The sequence below is a fragment of the Mirounga leonina genome, unplaced genomic scaffold (genome assembly GCF_011800145.1).
Source record: "Mirounga leonina isolate KUSES-001 unplaced genomic scaffold, KU_Mleo_1.0 Mir_375, whole genome shotgun sequence".
NCBI lineage: Eukaryota > Metazoa > Chordata > Mammalia > Carnivora > Phocidae > Mirounga > Mirounga leonina.
Window position 1 is genome coordinate 793,555 of NW_023270717.1, and position 19,412 is coordinate 812,966.

The 19,412-nt window shown below is 65.5% G+C and overlaps 1 protein-coding gene across 1 annotated transcript in view; it reads right to left on the reverse strand.

Annotated features, from left to right (window-relative positions):
* Positions 1–12,363: 12,363 nt before the first annotated feature.
* Positions 12,364–19,412, reverse strand: part of CRELD2 (cysteine rich with EGF like domains 2) — a 13,802-nt gene continuing 6,753 nt past the window's right edge. Inside the window, exons 4-10 of the mRNA XM_034986061.1 lie at positions 18,958–19,049; positions 17,892–18,068; positions 16,532–16,627; positions 15,602–15,685; positions 14,354–14,449; positions 13,647–13,793; positions 12,364–12,653 (exon numbers count right to left, since the gene is read on the reverse strand). Coding sequence (XP_034841952.1) covers positions 12,604–12,653; positions 13,647–13,793; positions 14,354–14,449; positions 15,602–15,685; positions 16,532–16,627; positions 17,892–18,068; positions 18,958–19,049 — 742 coding nt within the window. The 3' untranslated portion in view covers positions 12,364–12,603. The remainder of the gene's footprint in view (positions 12,654–13,646; positions 13,794–14,353; positions 14,450–15,601; positions 15,686–16,531; positions 16,628–17,891; positions 18,069–18,957; positions 19,050–19,412) is intronic.

The following is a 19,412-nucleotide window of genomic DNA, read 5'->3' on the forward strand; positions in this document are numbered from 1 at the left end:
CGCACTCACCCACTGGTTCACTCACTCATTCATTCACTCGCTCACTGGTTCATTCATTCATTCACTCGCTCTCCCACTGGTTCACTCATTCATTCACTCACTGGTTCACGCACCCACTCATTCATTCATTCACTCATTCACTCACTGGTTCACTCACTCATTCATTCACTCACTAACTCATTTATTCATTCATTCATTCAATAAGTAGTTTTTTCCTGAGAGCCAACTCTGAGCCAGGCCCACATCAGGTTTCAGGGAGAGAGGGCAGTGGCTGGAAAGAGAAACTTTCTGGAGAGGCTATGGGTCTGCAGCACTGAAGATGGCTGGACAGATGGACGGATGGACAATAGACACACAGATTCCCCGGCTGTGCGTTCTGGGGGAAGCATCCCTGCAGTAGTCACCTGAAGCGAGGCTGCCCCCCCACCCCGCCCGCTGCCCTCTTATTTTCTCCGACAGAGGCAACCATCTGGTTGGCCAAGGTGGCACCTCCAAGGGGGCCTCAGCAGGCTGCAGGCTGTTGGCAGGCCCACAGAGGACATGACCCTGTCAGCGTGCCAAGGCCTGCATGTGGGAATCAAGAAAATGGTGGACCTGGACCACAGGTAACACATCCAAACTGTGCACCCCGCCCTGAGCCCCGCCCCGGCCCCGCCCCGGCCCCGCCCAAGCCTGGCCTCCACCGGGAACCTCGGAGGGGCCCTCTTCTTACTCCACACCAGGCTATCAGCAACGCCCTCCATGCTGCTCCAAGGCCCTCATTCCAGCCAGGAATTTCTCAGCAGCGACCCAGCACTGTGCAGCAGAGGGATCCGCCAGCCTTTGTCAATTCGTGGCCCCTCTGTGCAGAACCCACCGGGTGCCCAGCCCACAGGGTACAAGCCAAGTCCTCCCCAGATCTGCCCCCTGAAGTCCCTCACACCAGCTCTTCTTGACCCTCAGCTCCCACTCCCCCGGACTCCATCACTGACTGTCCCCCTGCCCCCACCCAGTGTCCTGTACCCTTGTGGCCCATCCCTCATCTCCGCCCAGTGCTCCCCAGAAACTGAGGTGGGCAGGTCAGGGGCAAGGGTCCCCCTGAGGCCCAGGGATCTTCTGTTGAGCCCTCCAGGCACCAGGGCCAGAGCTGAACTCAAATACCTGGTCAGGGGGGTGGGGGAGCTCTCATCTCCCTGTCCACCCCTCAAGCCTTTGAGCAGCCCCTCTGAGCCTCTGCAGGGGTCACTCCTGATGGTGCAGACCCAGCCATTGGGGCATGGGAGTCGCCGGTGCCTGGCTGCCCGTGAGCTCGGGAGGGTCACTCTCGAGGCCCAGGGCCCGGCGCGGACTGGCTCAGTACTCTTCTTCTATTGGCTGAATAGAAGAAAGAACAAGATAAAACCTCATTACAGCTTGGGTGGGGGTCCAAACACTGGCCCACCACCAGGCTGAGGAGGTTGCAGTTCAGATGTAAGGGGAGCCCTTCTCGCCCCCCACCCCCACGCCCAGACAGCAGGGACACAGCTGGGCACTGAGTGGACAGAGGCTAGACTGGGCAACCTGAGGGGAGGCAGCTGGATCACAGGCAGGTGGCAGGCACCTGCTAGGGGGTCAGGGTCCTGGGGCCGACACAGCCTCCTGTGCACCCACCTCCTTTCTCCCTCACTGCTCCTGGACACCCCCACCTAGGCCTGCAGTGTGAAATCCACACCCACCCCAAAGGGCCGACCGAGGTCGCTGGAGAACCATGGAATTGACTCTGGCCCAGGAGAGCCCAACAGGACATGCAGCGGTGGGGAGGGGGCGTGCCCAGAGTCACAGAAGCCCTGGGTAGTGGGGAGACACGACGTCAGGGGGGGCGGGGGTGGGGAACTGTCACCCTGACACAGGCCTGCCCCCCCCCCAGTGCCAGGCACCCTGTGGCACTCACAGCTGCACCGGGCAGGGGGACAGCTTGGGGACCGTGCCTGGGATGGGGGCAGGGGTGGGTGAGTGAGCCGACGGAGTCTCCTGGCTGGGAGCGGGGGCAAGAGGGTGCAGTTGCTCACGCCCTGCCCCTGAGGAGGGGGTGGCTGTGCTGATGATCGGGGCTTGTGGGCTGTGCATACGTGACTGCACGCATGCATGTGGGCAGGTGTGTTCAAGTATGTGTGCACGCATGTGCGCATGTGTGAGTGCAGATCTGTGTGTGCACAGGCTGGATATGGTCCTGGGTGGCAGGGACGTGATGCCCACTGACCCCAAGATGCTAGCTGCCCCGGGGCAGGAGGGGAAGGAGAGCGTCTGGGCTGTTTTGGCCACCACCTGCCCCCACGCCCTCACCGAGCCTGAGCCTCATCCCTCCTTCCCCATGCCTAACCATGCCCTTCTCTGTACTCCCTGGGTCTTCAGTCCAAGGCCGCACTCAGGGGCAGCCCTGGTTGCTGTGACCTGACAGAGACCCCTGCCCACACCTGTGATTCCTGCACCTGCCCGCTCACAGTGTGGGGCTCCTCTCTTTGTGGGCTTCCGCATGCGGCTGTGACCCCACGGTGGCCAGGCCTGCTGTGCTCCCCACTCTGCCTGAAGCTGGGGGCCCAGCAGGAACGTCTCAGGGGTTGGTCCCGTGTGGTCAGGGGGCAGGAGAGAGCAGCCTCCAGGTGACTCCCCCGCTCCCCCACTGTGGGACTGAACCCTGAGGGCAGCTTTACCCCCAAAGCTGGAAGCCTGGGTCTCGTGGTCAGAGGAACATAGAGACAAGGGGATAGACAGACAGGCCCAGCTGGTGGCCAGCAGAAGCTGCGGAGAATCGGCGGAAGCTGGGGCGGGCGGCCGGCGGGTGGCCCGATGGGTCCTGGAAATCCTCTCTTCCTGTTTTCCCAACAAAGGGCCTCTGTCCCCCCAGGAAGGCTGCTGGTCAGTGGCGGCGGACGCGCCTTTTCCGTAAACAGGGTTGTTTTCCTTTTCTCCTCTTGTCACAATAACAGCGGGCTCCAGGCCCCCCATCCTGGCCCTGGGTACCACCGGCCACAGGGCCTGCAGGGGAGGGGTCACCACTAGCTGAGAACAGGCCCCCTGGAGCAAGCAGGAGACAGGAGTTCAGTGGTGCCCATCCCATGGGACAGGTGGGAGGCGGGATCAGCCCCGGGGTCCTCCAGGGCCAGAGAGTCAGGGGGCTGTGCTGAGCCTGTGACCGACAGGGCCTGGCCCAGCAGCGCCTGGACCGGAGGGCCAGGGCCGAGTCCAGCGGGGGCTGGTTTCCTGGGCCTCCCTCCAGCTGGATCTCCCTCCAGACTGGAAGGGGCCACAGTGCTGGCTGGGGTGCCGCCTCGGGATGTTCAGCCAGGTGGGGGCTGTGCTGCCTGCTCCAGAGGAAAAGCTCAAGGGTCTGAGAGGACCTCTGAGGGGGACCCAGAGGAGGAGACTGAGTCTGCCTGCACTCCCGGAAGGCCTGCTCTTGCCCACCGGCCTCAGGAGTGGATGGCAGGGGAGGGAAACAGCCCCTCCCCCCGCCAGCCCTGGCCCCGGGAGGACCCGCGAGAGTGTGGGGACCATCTCGCTGACCCTGGCGGGGAGCTGTGTGCACCCTTCTGCGTGCCTGGCCGTACAGCGGAGCAGGAGTGGGCTCTGTGCCCGGGCGTGCACGGCTCTGAGTGGGCCAGTGTGCTAGCGTGTGGGGCTGATTGTGTGCGCCCCGGCAGCAGGGTCTGAAGGGGCCTGTGTGAGGGGCTGGGGGCTATTTATAGCTGCCTGGCTTGGGGAGGAGCTATTAATAGCAGGGTGGAGGGTGAATGGACAATATCCTCAGGGTGGGGTGGGGGCGGATGCCATTCTCTGCCAGAGACACCCCGGGGCTGGCACCCCAGCCCCCACCCAGGCAGCCAGACAAGGGCCACTGTTATGTGGCCAGCAGCTGAGCCAGGGTGCACGCTCACCTGGCAGAGCAGGCGGGGGGAGCCCCAGGTTGGTGCCCCCCTCCCCAGTCACCCCTCAGGGGGCCATGTCCCAGCCACCCTTCACCCTAAGGAGGGGTGTGCTGATGGTGGGGCAAGAAGGGGCTTGTGGGCCACAGGGGCACCTCAAACCCTCACCCCCAACCTGTGTGCTTTTTGGGGAACAGCCGATTTTTAGCCTGAGGCCAGAGTAGATTTGACGCGGGGCCCTGGCTGAGTGTGCAGGCGGCCTCTCCTCTGTCATGACAGCTAGGAGGTCGAGCAGTAAATGGGTGTCTGGCTGGACCTCTGGGCCACACGAAGGGATGAGGATGGAGGGGATGGACGGAGGTTCCCTTGTTTGACCGCTGTTTGAAAATTCAAAGGCATGCTCAGCTGGAAGCACAGAGATCAGACCCCACTCCACGACGGGGCAGCCTTCCCTTGGGTCCCCAGCCTCCCTGGGAGTCAGAGGGTTCAAGAGGGTGGGAGGTGCCCAGGGTCCCACGGGGCAAAGCCCGGCCTCCCAGGGGAGGGTGGACGATGGAGGAGCCGGGCCCCAGGAAGCCGTGGGGTTTCAGGCTCTGATGAGGCCAGCCCAACTCCCCGGACCCCCGGCCCTCCGGAGACAGAGCCTGAGGTCCCAGAGGCACGTGGAGATGAGCGGTCATCCCTCCGTGCGTGGCCATGGAGGGCGGCGGGGCGGGGGCGGGAATGGCCCTTCCTGAACCTCAAAGCCTGGAGTAGGCCTTGCCTAGGCTGGGCTGGCAATGGCGGGACTCCGGGGTCCCGGGGGCGCCCCCGATCGAACACGGGGGGCCGGGGGCTCCTGGGGGCCCACACCCCGGCGGCAGGCAAGGCGTCTCCCGGACACAGACCCCCGCCAGCCTCTCGAGGCCGGGGGCCACATCCTCCCCCGGCGGGGACGCGGGGGCGGCCGCTCTCACCTCCCCCGCCCTTGAACTTGCGTCGCATCCACCCGCCCGCTTCCGCCGGCCGGGTTCCTTTGGGAGCCCCCCCGCAATGACGTAACGAGGAGCGCGCGCGTCCCGCCCGCGGCCACCTGTCGTCAGGCGCTTTCCAGAAGGTCGCGGCTGGCGCGCACGCGCCGCGCCTGCGCCCGAAGCCTCGGGCTTTCCCGTCAGCGTCACCACCCGCGTCCCCCCGCTCCGGGACGGGGGCGGGCCCGGCGGACCCCGCCCCGCCCGCGGGGGGGCGAGCCAGCCGCCGCTTCCGGCGCCGCCCCCTTCCCGGCAGGGCCGCGCCCCGCTCCCGCCCGCCGCCGGAGCCCGCACGTGGGGCGGAAGGGGGTGGCGGCCGACCCTCCCCCGGCTGCGGGGGGCGGGGGGCGCGGCAGCGCGCGGCTCGGGCGTGGGCAGTCGGGGAGCGGGGCGGGGAGCCCCGAGGGGGCGGTGGAGGGGGCAAGGGCAGGGAGGCCCGGAGGGGGAGGGGGTCGGGGGCCGGAGCGGGGCGGGGAGGTCCCCGGCCCGTGTTCTCTGTGCCATGGGGTCTCCCGGGGGGCTGGGCGCCGTCAGGAGGGGCCCGCTCCCCTCCCCCACCACGGCGGGCTGCGGGCCCTGCGCCCCCGAGCCCAGCAGGACACAGGTCCGCGGGTGACCCCTCTGGGGGCAGGGCAGGAGGGGGAGCGGGGAGGTGGCTCGGCGGCTGCTCTGTGATCCGCAGGCCTCGGGGGCACTGCCCTGGGCCTTCAGCGTTGAGGCGCAGACGTGGTTGACACTCTCTCCCTTCTTTCCTCCATTTATTTCTATGCACCCTTCCCCTCTGCAGGTGGGGAGGGGAGACCCTGGCCCTGGACAGCTGTGCGGTGGCTGAGAGCTGGGGGCTGCCCAGGCCCAGCCTGGCGATGTCCCCTGGAGACTTGGGTCTAGAAGGAGCCCACTGGGTCTGGGGGGAGGGGTCTCTGGAAAGGTGGGTGTCCCACACCCCACACAGTCTTACCAGGACAGGCTGGGCCTCCTGCCCCTCACTGGTGTGGAGCCAGCCAGCCTGGCGTCTGGGATGGTCCCAGCCACAATGAAGGCTTTGAGGGACCCCTGGACTGGGAGGGGCCCTGAAGGGCAGCTTGTCTCTGCAGAGGCGGGAGGCTGGTCCCACCCACCCTCAGGCCGGGCTGAAGCCTTCTCCACCCCACCCCCTGCTCTAGGTCCCAGTGCCCCTCCCCCGAGTCCCTGACCCGCCCCCACCCCAGGGACGATCAGTGTGGCAGCGGGGGTACCAGGGTATCAGAGAGAATGACTGCACCCACACGCCCAGAGTCCCCCAGTCATCTGTTTAACAAGCGTCCTGCACCAAGGAGTGGGTTGGAGTCCCCTCCAGGCTTGCCTGAGCGAGCCCAGTGGTGCAGGAGGGCCAGAGGGCAGACCCAATGGGGTGTGGGAAGGCAGGTGCGGGGGCGTGTGTGAGCTGAGAGCAGTGCCTGAGGTGGGGTCCCCAGGAGTCCGGCCTAGTCCAGGACCCGGCCGGGAGGGAGTGAGGAGCCAAGGAGATGGCCCCCACAGCTAGCCCAGAGAACGGGCAGGACGAGTTGGGCCAGGGACTGGGGGTGGGCACAGTTGGGGGTGGGCGCGAGGGAGGCCGGGCAGGCCCTGGCAGTGCTGGAGGGGCTGGTGTGTGTGGGCAGTGGCCTGCACGCAGCGTGCAGACCAGGGGCCCAGCATCAGGCCAGGGCCAGGGAATAGGAGGGGACGGCCTGTCCTCAGCTGTGGGGACCTCACCCTTGGGCCCTGCAGGGATGGCCACGGCCATGACTTTGCCCAGTGAATAGTCACTTCATGGGGGATCAAAGGCCGGCCCCCTCACCACCGTGTGGACCCTTCCCAGGGGGTCAGCCTGGACTGACAGCCCTTCTGGGAACAAGTGCAGGTGGACAGAGCTGGGGTGGTCCAAAGGGCCAGTGGAGAGACAGGAGGACCGAGCCCACTCTGCCCTGTGGGTATTCCAGGGGTCACAGTTGTCGCCATGGGGACTTGGGAGGGGGCCGCACGGGCCGGGCAGAGTCCAGTAGTGGAGCGTATGGGATGATGATGTCCCCTGTCACTCTGGGAAAGGGCCACAGGTTGCGGGGAGGCTGTGAGGACTGAGTGGTCAGAGGAGCCGGCTCCCACGGGGTGAAACCCAGGTCTGCTGTGTGCCGACCAGGGTGCTGCCTGGAGGGAATGGGCACTCAGGGATGACCACGCAAGTGGCCCACCCCTTTACGGGAAGTCTTCCTTCAAGAAAACAGGAGCCTTACTTCTCAGGACCCTCCCGCCTCCCTCTTGGAAATAAGTAGTGATGTAATGTGTTGGGGACATGGTGGCTCAGTGCAGGGCAGAGGGGACTCAGGCCCCAGCACCTTGTCCCAGGCAGCTGAGGGGAGCTCACTGACCAGGAGCCTTTCCCGAGGTCGGAGGCTCCATCCCAGAAGGTGCTGCGGTCACAGGGCTGGGGAGGCAGTCTTGAAAAGGGCAGACTGTCACAGCGGCCATGGCCACAGTGGAAGGCTGGGGTGGGCTCCCCAGGTGGCCTGGAGGACACGCCGCGGAGCCAGGCCACCAGAGCACAGTAGGAGAGGCACCAGCATCATGTGGTCAGTGGAGGCTCCTGGCAGGGTCTGCTGACCGTGGGAGAGGCTGTCACGGAACGGACATGACAGGGATGGTGGCAGCTGGCCACCAGAGGCCAGGTGGACACAGCAAGAGTGGAGCCAGGCCAAGGGCCTGAGGTGCCGAGGTGGTGGTGAACAGAACACAGTGTTCTCAGAGACTGGACAAGCGTCCAAAGAGAAGGAATCAAGGATGCGTGACCAGGAGGTTCCAATTAGAGGTCGTGGTCCTTTGCCCAGTTTCCAGGCTTCAGGCAGATTCCAGACCCAGAACCCAGGGGGTAAAAGGGGGCCGGGTCCTCAGGAAGCAAACTAAGTCTGCACAGTGGGGATGGTGCCAGGCCCTCCCCATGACCCTGTAACTGAACCCAGGGGAGGGGACATGCCCAAGCATGTGAGGACTGCTGGACACAGGGTTCCAGTTGCCGCTGGTAACCTGAGGCCCAAAGCATGACCGCAGCTCCCCGATTAGAGTGGGGGTCCCACAAATGCGATTCCAGCCAGGGCCTGATCCCTGACTTTGGGTCCGCACACCCAGCCAGTGGTCATTTCCCAAAGCCCAGAGTGGACAAGTGGAGTGCACATACTTGATGGTTGATATCCCGTCCTTGGCCACCGGCATGGACAAGTCCAGTGGAAGTGTCTGTAACTGCCCCCAATCGAGACAGTGACGAGCAGCGTGCCCTCCTGGGTGAGTGACGACACATTTAAAGACCGAAGGGTGTCGGGGATGGCCCTGTGGCATCTGTGTTTGCCCCACCAGTCTGACCACTACAAAAGGCCGGGGATGGGTCCAGGAGGACAGCGGACAGCTAGAAGAGCGAGCGAGGCTGCGTTCTCCTCCATCCTGATCAGGAAGGAGTAGCAGAAGCCGAGTACAATCACTTGCAGAGAACACGTGGTCCCTCCCCAGGTAGCGGTAACTCTTCTGCCCAGAGTCCCCTGGACCAGCCTCAGATCCCCAGAACACAGCTGTCCCCCAAATCGACACCCCTGTGTGAATCAGACCAGATGGTGGAGAAGGGGCTTTCGTGGGACACGTGCACTCCAGGGAGAAATCCAGGGGTCCCGGGCACACGGGAGCCCCTCCTCAGAGGACAGGGGGCTGCACCGGCAGGCCACCACGAAGGAGCGCCGCAGCTGGGGGCTTCTGGGAGTCCTGCTCCAGTACCTCCTGGTACCACAGAAGGCCAGCGGGGCCAGCAGGGACGGCCCCAGGTCCCTGCTGCTACGTTTGAGCTGACTCTGGGGGGCTGGGGGCAACGTAGGCTTTGCAGCAAGTGTGGGTGGGAGAAGCCGCACAGGGGTCCCTGGGTCCAGGGCGGGGATATGTGGTCTGTGGGAGAGCAGCTGTGGTTCTGGTCCTGAGAAAGAGGGCCTGCCTGGCCGCGGGACCATGGCCGGCTGCCCGGCCTGGCTTCCTCAGACCTGCCCTGTCGTGAGGTTGGGAGAGACATGAGCAAGGCCCTGCGCACACAGGTGGTCCAGACCTGCGTGAGCTTCACCTGGGCGACCCCCTCACACCTGTGGCCTCCCAGGGGTTCCTGTGACTAGCTGAGGAGGGGGAGGAGCTCCGTCGTGGTTCAGGGCTGGTCGGCACAGCGTGTGGGCCCAGGTGGACAGTGGCAGTGGTGGCGGGTGGGGGGTGGCCCTCTCAGGTTGTAGGGCTTTGGGCAGTGGGCCCAGCTGGCGGGCCAGGGGGGTGGGAGGAGGGAAATGGCCATTTCAGGGACAAGGAGTCCAGGGAGAGGCGTACAGGGGACCATGGGGTGGGCACAGGGGTGGATGTTTTAAGCCCCACATGGACACCCACCATGCGGCAGGTAGACAGAAGCACTCGGCTGCGTGGCAGCGACCGGCCGGTCATGGGCCCGGGGTGGCACAGTGCGCAGACAGAATGGCCAAGACAGCAGAGATGAAGGCTGCTTGCTCGTCGGTCCCACGGGTGAGCCCAGACAGCCCAGCCCCAGGCAGCGACTCTCACAGGGGCCTCGGCTCACGGCGCCTGCAGCCCACGGGACGGAGGCCCGGGCCTGAGGTCAGCCTCCCCCCACCGCAGGGGCAGGGGGCGTCCTGGGAGCTGGGGGGTTTGAGCAGCGCCAGGCGTCCCCCCACCCAATTGTGACAAGTGTCCTGGGCCACCTGTGGAGAACCACGGGTTTCTAGGGTGTTTGCGCCTGTGCCGTGGGCCCCATGTACCCACACGGCAGACGGAGCGACCCGCTGTCCCTCAGTCAGAGCGGGGCACGGTGGCCGTGACCGTGGGGCTCTCCAGCACACTCCGGAAGCTTCTAGCTGGCCGGGCGTGTATGGAAGGCCATCCTGCAGGAGGGAAGCCGCCAGGACCAGGGCGCGGTGCTGTGTCCCCAGAGGAGGACCCTGGGGTCCAGGAGCCGAGAGGCCTGGAAACGTGAGGCTCCCGGCCCTGCGGGGCCCCGGTCCGGTCCCCCAGGCCCCATGCGCCAGGGCCGGTGGGGAGCAGAAGCCCAGCCAGCGGGAGAGGACCGCGGGAGAGGCAGGCTGCCCGGCTTGGGGCGGGGGAGGGCAGCATCTGCACCCTGTGATCCTACGCAGCGAGGCGGTGTCCCCGCCAGAACGGGTGGGTGGGGGTGGGGTTGGGAGCTGACTCGCTGGCCCCGTGAGCCCCTCCCTGGGCAGCATCCAGGGTGCGGAGAGGGAGCAGAAATGCACGGTTCCTCTCTTCCACTGGGTCACTCCAAGGTCATCAGTTTTGGGGCTCCCTGTGGGGCCGCTGAGGCTGAGTCCCACCCTGCTTCCAAGGCGCCCAAACTTCTTGCAGAGTTTGGATCCTGGGAGCACGACACTCTTGTCAACGCTGGGGGCTGGGGGCCCTGGCCACAGAGCGTCCTGACCTGGGACGCCAGCCCTCCTGGGGGCCGTGGAGCCCCGCACCCACCTGCCTCACCAGGCCGGCTCCGGGTTCCAGGCTCCAGGCTGCCGTGCGGCCGGGGCTGGTCCTGCAGCGCCACCTGCTGGCCGCGCCCCTCCACCGGGCCCGGCCGTGGCCGCTCCGCCTGGGGCCTGTACCCGCAGTCCCTTGGCCAGGACTGACGGGCGGCCCGCAGGGGAGGCTGCAGGGCCTGGGCAGGGGTCGCCGCCAGAGGCAGGGGATCCACAGAGTCACCTCCAAGCCTAGCAGAGCCAGAGCCCCAGGAAGGGCTCCGACATCTAAGTGCTCAGCACCTGGTCCCCACAACTTGGCGTCCAGCACCGCGGTCCCCGGGACCCTGCCTGTACCCACGGCCCCACGCTAGGCCTGCTGGGGTTAGGCCCACCGTTCCTGCCCACGTCGTACCCCAGGACGACCCCTACACACACCGTGGGCCAGGCTGGGGACCCTCTGCCTCCTCTGTCTGCAGGTCCCTTGACTGGGAACATGCCCCTCTTTACAGGTGAGGACACTGAGGCGGGGGCGCTCGCCGTGGGCTCCAGACCTACGCGCCTTGGGGAAGGGGCCAGGCAGTCCTCGGAGAGGTGACCGCTGAGCGGGACCCCGGAGGAGGGACGGAGCCAGAGCAAGCCCCTGGGCGCCCCAGCGGGACAGCAGGACGAAGGCCCTGAGCAGGGACCACACTTGGTACATTCCAGGAGCCAGGTCAGCCTGATGCTGCCATGCCCTGCCGGGGGGCCCTGAGTTGGGGTTCCGGGCAGAATGAGGTGGGGTTAATTGGGCACCTAGGCCCGTGGCCACAGCTGCTGTCAGCATGGAGATGCCCGCCCTGGCCGCCTCCCTCCCCGGGCCCGCGGTGCCGTGGTGGCGGTCTGGGGTGGGGCCGTGACACAGCAGAAGGCAGGGTTCAGACCCCGTAAGGGGCCCACAGACCGCGGCAGGCCAACGTGGGGACCGCAGGAGAGCCAGCTGTGGGGCTGTTTTCTCGCGTCCAAAACAGCAGGGCCTGACCCCTCCCCACTGACACCCGCCTGCTATGCCCCCGCCAGCCCCCTGCTCTCAGGCTTGCCCTCCCTCCCTCCGAGAACCCCCAGCCCAGTTCCCTGGAAACCCCCAGCTGCAGTGGCGGCCTCCCCCACCGCTGGGCTCCCACTGTCCCATGGGCCAGACCCTGACGCCCCGTCTCCATGAGCAGACCATGTGCGTGGACTCCCCAGCAGGCCTGGCCTGGACGAGAGCAGCCCCCACCTGTGTGGCAGCTGCCCCGTCCGGCCAACGTGACTTGTGCTTCCCCTAGGAATTCAGGGGCGCCTGGCCTTGTCCCCCACTGCAGAGACAGAGGCAAGGCCAGGGAGGCCAGCTGAGGCCCGCGGGGGTCCAGGGAGAAGCCGACACGAGACTGGGCCGGGGTGGGATCCGCCTGCCAGCACGTGGTCCCCTGCCCAGCGAGGACCCACACGGAGTCCTGCCTGCAGGAGTTCCCTCGCAGTGCCGCAGATGCAGCAAGGGATGTGTGGGCGCTGAGGTCCTCGGTGCCAGGACAGTGGGGCCAGGCGACCGCCCCCAGGGTGACAGCCGCCTGGACGGGAGTGGAGGTGCAGGTGCTCACTTGGGGTTGGCTGAGCCTGGGGGGCTGGCCGCTCCCGCCGGTGAGAACACTCTCGGGGGGCTCGGAGGGGCCTCCCCATGAAGCCACAGCCTGCGTTTTTCTCAGCTTCATTCCTGGATGAGAAACTGGCCCCGTGGCTTACAATGGACTCTCTTCTCCAGCTGCAGCCCCGAAGGCGGGATGGCCGTGTCCGGCCCCGGGGGTCCCGCCTCCACAACGCCCACTCTCCCAGTCAAGACTCCCAGGACCCTCGCGAGCCCGTGGTGGCGCCGCCCCAGGGCCAGCAGGTCGCTTGGGGCACACCCCATCCTGAAGCATTCGTGTTTTTTCAGTGAGACAGACTCGCACGTGTCCTGTGCCTGACTACCTTCAATGGCCAATTTTATTATAAACAATGGTATCAAAATATACAAATCTGTGTAAGAACAACCAGAAACTGCAGCTTTTTTAAGGGCCAAATGGGCATGAACCATTTCCAAGGTGGCAGCTTCGCCTCCGCCATCCCCTGGAGAAACAGGGGTGTGAGGACTGCATTTCCAGGACGTCAGTCTGAATAATTTAAAGGGCGGGTCTGGCCTCCGGACGCGCATCATAAATCTTCACGTGAGGGCGGCTGTGTTGGGTCTTCTTCTGTGACTTCTGCCGGGAAACAAACACAGATCGTCGGGTAAAATCCCAGCACGAGAGGCGCTGAGGGTGTGGCGGCCAGGTTTCCGCGGGGACGGTCCCGAGCCCCCACGGCTGGGGGCATCCAGGCAGGAGGTGCGGCCGCAGGACGTTTCGGGGCTGCCCTCTGCTTCAGGTGGAGAAGACAGGGATGGCGAGGCGCTCCCCCATCAGCCGGGGCCAACAGGAGCTAGGACGATGGTGAGGGGTGCAGGTGGGGTGGCCCCCCAGGACATGTTGGGGGCGGAGGTGGCACATGGCCCTGCTCCCCGCGGACATTGGGTTCGTCCCTGTCCTTGGCGCCCAGGGTTGACTACGGGCACCTGGCTGTGCCCCCGCGCCTCTCGGCCCGGCTCGGGGTCGGGCAGCTCCCGGAGTCTGCGTCTGGTCTTCCTCGTTCAGGAAAACCCTGCGTCAGTGTCGTTTGGACACCGCCCCTGCCCCTTCGGCTCCACGTTCTTCCACAACTTCTACGAGACCGTCACGGAAGAGCCGTGTCCCCAGAACATGGGGCCATCCTAACCCCAGAATTGGGGGCGCTTTACGGACAGTCAGGGTGAGGGGGGTCACTGGGGTGGGTCCGTATAGGAAGAGGGAAATTGGGACATGGACACACAGGCCACGAGAAGGCCACGTGGACAGAGGCAGGCATCGGAGGGTCGCAGCTGTAAGCCACGGAAAGCCGAGCCTGACCCGCCGGAAGGGGGCACAGGCGGGCACAGACGGGCCGATCCTGCCCCACAGGCTCGGAGCGGTGCTGGCCCCAGGCTCTCGGGAAGCTCACGCGGGGACGGCCGCCGGCCTCTCCTGCCGGCCCGCCTGCCGACCCTGGGGTCACCGACTCTCCTTCCCGCCCGACCTCCCCCACGGACGTTTCCCCTCCGGGCTTCCCCGACCCCGCCAGCACCCTCCTCGGGCCGCTTTTGCTGTGAGCTTCCGAGCCGGGCACAGCGCCACACCACTCACCGCCGCCCGGGGCCTGCGTCCGCACACACGCGTCTCCCGTGTCTTCGAAGCCCTCGGGACACACGCACACGTAGCTCCCGGGAGTGTTGTAACAGTTCTCGTCCTGGCGCGTGCACGCCTTCTCTGCACCTGCGCACTCGTCTATGTCTGCAACAGAGATGCGCCCGCAAACACGTCACCATCACGGGACGCACGCACTCACGATTCGCTCCCGCACCGGAAAGTGACACGGGACAGGGCAGGTCTTGGGGGGGGGGGTCCGCGGACGGGTAGAGGAGCCGAGAAGGGACAGCGCAGGCGTGTGGCGGTGGGAAGCCCCACGCGAGCTCACGCCGTGGGGGCATCGGTGGATTCGCTGCCTTTTCCAAGCGGGTTCCAGCCGGGCCCCGACCACGGAGGGCCTGACGTGCAGCCACGGGGGCCGTGGGGGGTGGCAAGTGGGGGGGCTGGGCGCGGGAGGCTGGAGCAGAGCCCCTGGCCCCAGGATCGCCAGCACCACGCACACCTGACACCTGGGGGCCGGCTGGGACAGACCCTCGGTCCCCCACCTGCTGCTTCTGCATCTCACGCTTGAGAGGCTGGGGGAAACAGTCGCAGAAAGGGCTGGAGCCGGTGCCCCACCCCCACCAGCTCTTCGCGGGACCGTCCACAGGGTGGCCCCTCTGCCACGTTCCGTCTTAGTCCAGCACAGACGCAAGGGCACTGACCTGCACACTGGCCGCTCTCTTTGGTGTAGCCAGGGATGCACTCTTTACAGTGTCCCGGACCCTTCCCCGTGCAGCCCACACACGTAGAATCACATTCTAGAACAAGAGCGGACAGGCATCGACGTCAGCCGCCTGTGAGCAAAATGGGACCGGAAGCCGCGCCACGTGACAATCCGGCGTCCCCCTCATCAACGTGTGGGTGCCACAGAGAGTGTGTCCTCGACACCCCAGCCCGTCTCCCGGCAAAGCAGCGAGCTGCACCCCCAGAGCCGCGACCGCACACGGACACCCCCCTTCCGCAGACCGTCTTCTTGGAGCAAGACAAAACCACCTCCAGCTCGGGCACCGCGGGACCGGCCGGCTAGGAGCTCGGTGGGAAGACCCAGGGAGAAACGCGGACGCTCCCGGGTCAGGGCTCACTACCGCCAGGGCTGTTGCCCTGGGGGGCCGCAGACGCGGCGGGGGGAGGCCAGGCAGCCTCATGCACTGCTGAGAGCACGTCAGTGCAACCTCCTGGGGACGCCGGGGCCCTACAATCCACTCTCCCGAGTGGTTTGGAAACAAATCCCAAGAAAACAAGGAAGAATACGCAAAGCTCTATCTACCGAGGTATTCTGAGTTCACAGCTGTGGGAGAACTGGTAGGACTTGAACATCCCACAACAGACTGCCGAAGAAGACCGTGGAATGGGGGCAGCCTCCAGCATCACGAACGTGCACGTTCACACCGCGGACGACGTGACACGGCGTAAACAGTCAGGGCCCCGTGGAACGAGGCCAAGCGCGGTAACACTGTTAACAGAGCTCCCCACTCCACGGAATTGGTGGTTTTAAAAATTATCGTCTTGGGGCGCTCGGGTGGCTCGGTCGTTGGGCGTCTGCCTTCGGCTCAGGTCATAATCCCAGGGTCCTGGGATCGAGCCCCGCATCGGGCTCCCTGCTCCGCGGGAAGCCTGCTTCTCCCTCTCCCACTCCCCCTGCTTGTGTTCCTGCTCTCACTATCTCTCTCTCTGACAAATAAAAATCTTAAAAAAAAAAAAAAATTATCTTTTCAACTTATCTGAATTTTCTGATTTTTCTGCAGCAAGTATCTTATTACGTGGGTTGCCACCTTCCACTTTCTACAGCAGGCAGAACCCACAGAAGTCATGTGGGCGAACCGCGGACAACAGCTCGCAAAGGAGGACCTGGAACCCAGGGCCCGGGGAGGTGCCGGCCCGCCCGCCCACAGGAGCCGGGGCCCAGGCACCTTCGCACACGAACGAGCCGTTGACGTTCTCACAATACTGCTGGTCGCTGCAGGGAGGCGTCTCTGCCGCACACTCGTCCACATCTGGAACACAGCAGCGCAGCTGTGAGGGACAGGCCCCCCGGACCCCGGTGGACATGACATGGTGGGTGGCCGGACACAATCCACGGCCGGCCTGGAGAGGGAGGTGGCCACTGTGTGGAGGACGCATGTCCATGTTTCTCCCGGAGGCCTTCCACGTGCAGGGGGGACAAGGAACATTTAGCGTCCCCGGGGGAGGGGCCACTGTGAGGGACCAAGAGCTACCGTGAGCATCCTGTGCTTCCGCGTGGACACGCAGAAGCTCCGGGTCGGTGCTGGGACCACCACCCACTCGAGACGAGCCACTAGGGACAGGTCTGCTGCCCGTAGCCTGGCCTCCGCCTGCCGTTCCTCCCGCTGCCTGCCGGCACCCGGGCCTGAGGGGGAGCCCCCTGGCCCCACTGCCAGGCCCTCCCGGGGTCTCCTGAGGCACTGGGTTGGAAGCCAGGGCTCACAGGCAGGCTGGAGCTCAAAGGAAAGGGTACAGCAGAAGCACACGGTGGCCACCAGGCTGGGCGCGTGGGGACAGGTGGGGACAGGGCCTGGACTCTGCGGCCTTGTGTGTGTGTGTCAGGAAGGCATGCCTCCACTCTGTGGCTGAGCGGCTAGACCAGGCCAAAGGGAGGTCTGTGCCTCAGTTTCCCTGCCTGTACCTGGAGAAGGGAGGGGGACAGAGGCAAGAAAGAAGGAGCGGAAGAGGAAGGAGAGGAGAGAAAGGGGGAAGGGGAGGGGGAGGAGAAGAGAGGAGGAAGGAGGGAGGGAGGGAGGAGGGAGGAGGGAGAGGTGGAGAGGAGGGGAGGGGAGGGGAGGGGAGGGGAAGGGAGGGGAGGGGAGCCCGCCCGGCCTCACCCACGCAGGCGCCGTCCTCCTGCACCCAGCCCACCGTGCACTGGCCGCAGTCTCTGTTGGTAGGGCCCATGCACGTCTTACACGACTCATCACAAGCTGGAAAGCAGAGGTGGGACACCTGTCAACATGCGTGAATCCCATTCTCAGTAACAAACAGGACACAAAGGTCATTTCAGAAATTAGGAATTTACCTTCACTAGGACGAAAACAAAAACCAAATACAAGTTAAGAAAAAACCCCAGTAAAGCAAGGCTCATTCAACAATATAAAAATCGACTCTCGTGTTTCATAATATTCCTGAACTTAATGAGAAAAACACCACATGGGCTTTCAGGGCCCCTTCACGATCACGTTCTTAGTGGACAGGAACCCCAGGGAAAGGGCTTATGACCCGAGGAAGGCAGCTGCCCAAACCCCGGAGCCCACGCCCGCCAGGCGGCCCCCAGCCCCGGTGTGCCCTGCAAGGGCCAGGCGCCGGAACCGGAGAGGCCACGGCCTTCCTGGTGGTCCAACACGTCCTGCACGGAGCGTCCAAGGGAGCCGCGGGCCGACGACGGGCCCTAACGCAGGAATTCAGCTCAGTCGCTGATGCCAAGACGTCTCCCAACGTCGGCAAGAGATCGATGAGAAAACGTATGCAGAAGGGAGCCGTGCTGGCCATCCTCCGCGGCGGTCTGCGCAAGCCTCCGTCGGGCCGCGGGCCCACGCCCCACGCACGGAAGGCACGGCCGGCGTCCGCCCTGCGCTCAGTGCGCTCACTACCGACGCGAACGACCCCACGGGCCCGTCGGAGGCCCGACCGGGAGGGAGCCCAGAACAATGGCCGGGCACCTTTGAGGACCCGGGTGGGAAGGGCCCGCCTGCTCCCAGTAAGGGAGGCGGCGCGTCCTCTGACGGGGCCGGGGGGCCACGCGCTGTGGCCCCGGGTGTGCTAGTTCTCGTTTGGGCCACCGCTCTGCCGTCTGGTGCGGGGACGCGGGCCTCTGTGGCCTGCACCACGCAGGCGGGTCATCCTGCCCAGGTGGCCGCGGGGCGACAGCAGGCCCCTGCGAGGACACGGCAGGTGCCAGGTCACCCAGAACCAAGGCTGGCGTGGATGGGACACCGCCACCGACTCCACACGGTCCACCCGCTCGGTCCTTGTCCGGAGGGCGTGGGGAAAGGTGGACCACTCTTCCCTCCTGGGCTTGTTCAGGGACAGACAGCGAGACCGTCCGGGGCCTGCACGCGCTGCTGTGGCCCTTGGCGCGGTTCACAAGGGCCCCCTAGCTCTGGGGGTGCGGGGGGAGCCAACAGGCCCCCACGTGTGGCAGCAGCTCCAAGAAGGCTGCTCCCGCGTGTCCCGGCGCGGCCCACGTACCTGCGCACACGCTGTGCGTCTCGTTCCTCGGCGAGCGGAAGTAGCCGTCCATGCAGTCGGTGCACGTGGCCCCCTGGTAGCCGAGGTGGCACTGGCAGGACCCGTCCCCCTGCCTGCTGCCGTCCCCGCTGCAGTGGCCGTTCCCGCCGCAGGGCCTCTCGGACCCGCCCTGGCACGCTGCGGGCGACACAAACCCGCCACTCAGACACTCCCCCAGGGAGCGCGGCAGCCTGCTCACCGACCGCTTCACAACCAAAACAGCGTTGGCATCGCCCCCTGAACCCATACTTCCTCCCTCAACAAGCTCCTCTCGGGAGCTCACGAGCCCGCAAGCGCGGCGAGGCCGTCTGGAGGACGCCCTGGGGTCTGCAGGCACGGGGCTCACCTGCTCGGGAACGAGGGGGGCCTCGGGCAGCCTCCCCGAAACGTGGGGACAACGGGGACGCTGACACGTGGCGTGGGTGCGGCCGCCTGGGACAGCGAGGGCAGCCCGCCGCGGCCACACGCCGGCAGGACAGCAGGAGGCGGCCGCGGCCAGGGAGAGGGCCCCGACTTGCAACGCGCGCCGCTCCATCCCGCTGAGCGCCGGAGTGACCGGCAACGCCACACACGGACCGTGGCTTTGGTTCAACGCGCGCCTCTTCACTGTGGCTTCCCCCCGAAGGCTGAGGCGACGCATCCCACCCGCAGACGCCCGCTGCCCCCTCGCCTCCCACAGACAGGTCTTTGCTGCTCCGCGGGCAGAGCCGGGCGGGGGCCACGAAAGCCACAGAGCTGCCTCCTTGCACTCAGAGGGTAGCACCCACGCAGCTGGGTTAAGACCGACCCACGGGGGCCCCACCGAAGGCCTGCAGACCCCTGAGTTAGGAGCCCTCTTAGGAGCAGGCACTCAGGGCTGTCCGGCCCCCAGGAGGAGGCCCTACGGCGCGGAGGGGCAGGGACCCGGCGCCCGGGGCCCTGTGGGAGCTGATGGCCCCAGGTCCCAACCATGCCTCTGGCCACCTGGGAATCACGACACGGACACTGGGAATGATGCAGGACACTCAAGATTTCCCCAACGACGTACCGAGGCAGTCTGGCCCATACGTTCCCGGTGAACAGCAAACTTTCAGCGTCTCCACACAAAACCATTCAAATAGGTCGGGATACTCCTTCTTCCTGAGGAATTAAAAACATGTTCGTTAAAGCTCATGTGACAGGTTTCTTCAAAACAAAAACACAGTTTATTACAACATGTGCTCCAGAGATCACGTCAGGGAAACAACGGCCCAGGTGTGAACAGCTTCTCCCGTTACCGACTCGCTAGTGTTATCACGTTAAGGTAATAAAAGGTGGTAGCACGTGGGCAAGAAGGAGAACAAGCGTGTGCAAACTCTTCTAAGTCTGAAGTTGTTTCAAATTTATAAACTAAAAAATAAGAAGTCACGAATGCTAGAGCTTCACTGAACACCCAGGGGAGAGCAGTGGGGCCAGGCTGTGGCATGGCGGTGTGTAGCGGGGGGCAGGGTGTATGTGGGGGGG